General features: G+C 46.2%; 1 protein-coding gene across 1 annotated transcript; it reads right to left on the bottom strand.

The window, feature by feature from the left end:
- Positions 1-293: 293 nt before the first annotated feature.
- Positions 294-3,274, bottom strand: LOC123074130 (chaperone protein ClpB 2-like). Its single transcript, XM_044497057.1, has 8 exons — positions 2,762-3,274; positions 1,863-2,064; positions 1,664-1,767; positions 1,244-1,584; positions 865-1,144; positions 742-781; positions 583-653; positions 294-470 (listed from the first exon to the last, which is right to left on the bottom strand). The coding sequence occupies exons 1-8, from the start codon at positions 3,272-3,274 to the stop codon at positions 294-296; spliced, it is 1,728 nt and encodes a 575-aa protein (XP_044352992.1).
- Positions 3,275-3,478: the final 204 nt, after the last annotated feature.

The following is a 3,478-nucleotide window of genomic DNA, read 5'->3' as shown; positions in this document are numbered from 1 at the left end:
AGCAACAAGCATAACTCCTTCAAAAGGTTTTGAAGATCGGTCAAATAGGAAAATACGCGACAACTGAATTTAGTATTGGAAACAAAATCTAATCTAATACAGTAGTACTAGTCATACATATATTGATATACACAAGACACATGCAGGAAGACTAGTTGTCAAAAATGGTTTCACGTAGTGGAAATTGTATGGTCTCAGTGGTAAGCTGCACATCTTTTTTCCTTCTATACAAACCGCAACCAAGATCAAGCCATCGTCGTTGTTCTCCGGAGTTACTTGGAAGATTTCTTGCTTCAGTAATCCGTCACATTTTTCTTCTGTGCCAATTCGTATTTCAACCCTTTCTTGTCGCTGGTAGAATCAATGGAGATTGTTGATCCTTCAGTGGCTTCTGCGTTGACCAGCATCTTGGAGATAATTGTCATTATGTTCTTTTCTATCCACCTTTTTATGGGCCTTGCACCGTACGCCTGTAAAAATCCAAGTAGTGTTGATTCAGTAACATAGGGAAAGTGGATTACTATTTGCTATTTGAAAAGACAAGCTAGATCGTATGATTACTTTGAAAAGAAAAATACTTACCGGGTCGTGTGATTCCGACAAAATGACATCCAACACGGCATCATCTATAACAACAGATATGCCCTTGCCAGCTATTTTAGCAAGAGCACTCTTCAGTTTCGATATTCACGATTTCTTTCAGATGATGGCGTGAGAGCGGCTCAAATACTACAATTTCACTTAATCTACTGAGAAATTCAGGCTTGAAGCATTTTTTAACCTGCACCAACAAATATATGTCATAATGAATCAGTGAGCATCTGCTTTACTAAATTCCAAGTGGACTATCTGTGATTCACAAACCTGTTTCATGAGAAGGTTTCGCGAAGCAGTCGTTGTCTTTTCTCCAGCCACTCCTACATTTAGGTGCTCTGCCCCAACATTTGAGGTCATAATGATAATTGTATTCTTGAAATCTACATTGTGTCCTTTACCATCAGTCAGCACACCATCGTCAAGGAGCTGAAGAAAAACATTCAACACTGACGGATATGCCTTCTCCACCTCATCAAAAAGGATAACACTGTATGGGCGCCTCCTAACTTTCTCGGTCAGTTGTCCACCATCTTCATAACCATGATTGCTTTATGGTGTTATGAAAGAAAACATTGTATGAGTAAAACTAAATATTGTGATATAATAATAATGCTTGAAATTAAGGTGTGTGTATTATAAATGAAACCTTGGGGGTGCTCCAACGAGACGTAGCACGGATTCGGGACAAACATACTCAGACATATCAAAGCGAAGCATCATCTTCTCACTACCAAATAGTTGTTCGGCGAGAGCTTTTGCAAGCTCTGTTTTTCCAACACCTGTTGTGCCCAAAAAAAGGAAGGAGCCTATCGGTTGGCCAGCTTGGTGAAGGCCAACCCTTGAACGCAACACTGCTTCTGCAACTAAATTGACGGCCTCATTCTGCCCAACAACCCTCTCATGCAATCTATCGGCTAAGTGGATTAACTTGATACTCTCCTCTTCATTAAGCGTGGTTATAGGAATTCCAGTCCATCCGCTCACAACCTTCAAACAAGAAAACCTAGTTCAAACATATACATGACAAGCACACTGCTGAAATAATAGAAGTGATGTGCATACCAACCTGTGCAATATGATCCGGCACAACAACTGAATTTCCTCTTCCTAGCTCTATTGTCGTGCAAGCCTCGTCAATGAGATCAATTGCCTTATCAGGAAACCGACGACCTACACATACACAACAATGATATCACAACTCAGCTCATAAGTAAATTTTCGTCTCGAAACAACTGTAATAAAATGAACGCAGTAAAATCAACCACCTGAAATATAGCGGTCAGCGAGGTGTACAGCAGCATCGATGGTAGCATCACGAATTTCCAAGCCATAATGCTTTTCGTACCGGGGTTTAAGCCCCTGGAGGATGGCAATGGTGGAATGCGTGTTGGGCTCCTTAACATGCACCTTTTGAAACCGCCGCTTGAGTGCAGGATCCTTCTCGATGGCAAAATCGACAAATTTGACCTATGGATGAAATCAAATCACATAATGAACTGTCCGTGAAACTATTTCACGCGGCTGACCTTTTTGTGTGACGCCCGACACGAAGGCGTCACACTACACTGTGCAACGCCTCACAGATAGGCGCTACACGTCTGGCTAGCGTCGCACCCGTGTGATCCGAAAATTACTAAGTTAGTGTGCAGCGCCTGAGAGCTAGGCGCCACACTATACAGTGTAGCGCCTAGCTTCTAGGCGTTGCACTAGTGGTTGCTTCATTTTGTAGTGCAACCACTAGTGCAGCGCCTGAGAGCTAGGCGCCACACTATACAGTGCAGCGCCTAGCTCTTAGGCTCTGCACAGTGACTTAACAATTTTTAGGCAGTCTGGGGTGCAACGCTGTCCAGGCGTGTAGCGCCTATCTGTGAGGCGTTGCACAGTGTAGTGTGACGCCTTCGTGTCGGGCGTCACACAAAAAGGTCAGCCGCGTGAAATAGTTTCACGGACAGTTCATTCTGTGATTTGATTTCGTCCTAAGGTCAAATTTGTCAAATTTGCACTTCTGGATATACATGCAATACTCCTCGTCAGTAGTGGCGCCCACACATCGGATATGGCCACGAGCCAAAGCTGGCTTCAGCATGTTGGCCGCGTCCATCTGGGTGCCTGTGACCGCTCCGGCGCCGAGAAGCATGTGCATCTCGTCGACGAACAAGATCACCTTGCCGCGTGCAGCCTCCACCTTCTTGACAAAGTCCGTCATACGCTCCTCGAACATGCCAACATACGTTGTACCAGCCACGATCGCCGCGAGGTTGAGCTCAATGACACGCGCTCCGGCGAGTTTGGATGGGACCTTCCCGGCGACGATGCGTTGGGCGAGGCCCTCAACGATGGCTGTCTTGCCGACCCCGGCGGCGCCCACAAGCGCGGCGCAGTTCTTAGTCCGGCGACAGAGGATGCGTATGAGACGATCAATCTCATCATCACGCCCAATCACGGGATCAGCCTTGCCGGCCAAGGCCGTCACGTCCCGGCCGTAGGTGCGCAGGCATCTACTGTACTGGAAGTACCTCCACGCCGCCCAGCACACAGCTGCCAATGCTCCGGCGCAGAGCACTTCACCGGCCGACGCTTCGACAGAGTGGATAGACGACTTATCGCCACGTACGGCAGAGGAGCCCGTAGTTCCTCTCCCCAAGGTGATGATCCCATCAAACAATGACCAGGCCATGGTTGATTTTCGTCGCAGGCACGAGAGAGCTCGGCGAGTTTCCTCCGCTTCTGATTTCCAGCGTCCTCTTCTTTCTTTGATTTGATTGATGGACGCTCTCTCTTTCTTCACCGTGTAATTTATAAGTACAACATACAGTAGATACAAGAATCAAAGGTAAGTCTGCCGTTCATATGGAAAGAATTGTTCCCTTTTTTATTTGAG

Source organism: Triticum aestivum, chromosome 3D (assembly GCF_018294505.1).
Source record: "Triticum aestivum cultivar Chinese Spring chromosome 3D, IWGSC CS RefSeq v2.1, whole genome shotgun sequence".
Lineage (NCBI taxonomy): Eukaryota > Viridiplantae > Streptophyta > Magnoliopsida > Poales > Poaceae > Triticum > Triticum aestivum.
Note: the sequence above shows the minus strand (reverse complement) of the source record. Positions and strands in the feature narration are given on the sequence as shown.

Coding starts and splice junctions, on each gene's coding strand:
- LOC123074130 (XM_044497057.1), bottom strand. CDS start 3,274: ATGGCCTGGTCATTGTTTGATGGGATCATCACCTTGGGGAGAGGAACT. Junction 2,065..2,761: donor TGGAGGCTGCACGCGGCAAG/GTGATCTTGTTC, acceptor TTTCATCCATAG/GTCAAATTTGTCGATTTTGC. Junction 1,145..1,243: donor CTCGTTGGAGCACCCCCAAG/GTTTCATTTATA, acceptor AACACCATAAAG/CAATCATGGTTATGAAGATG.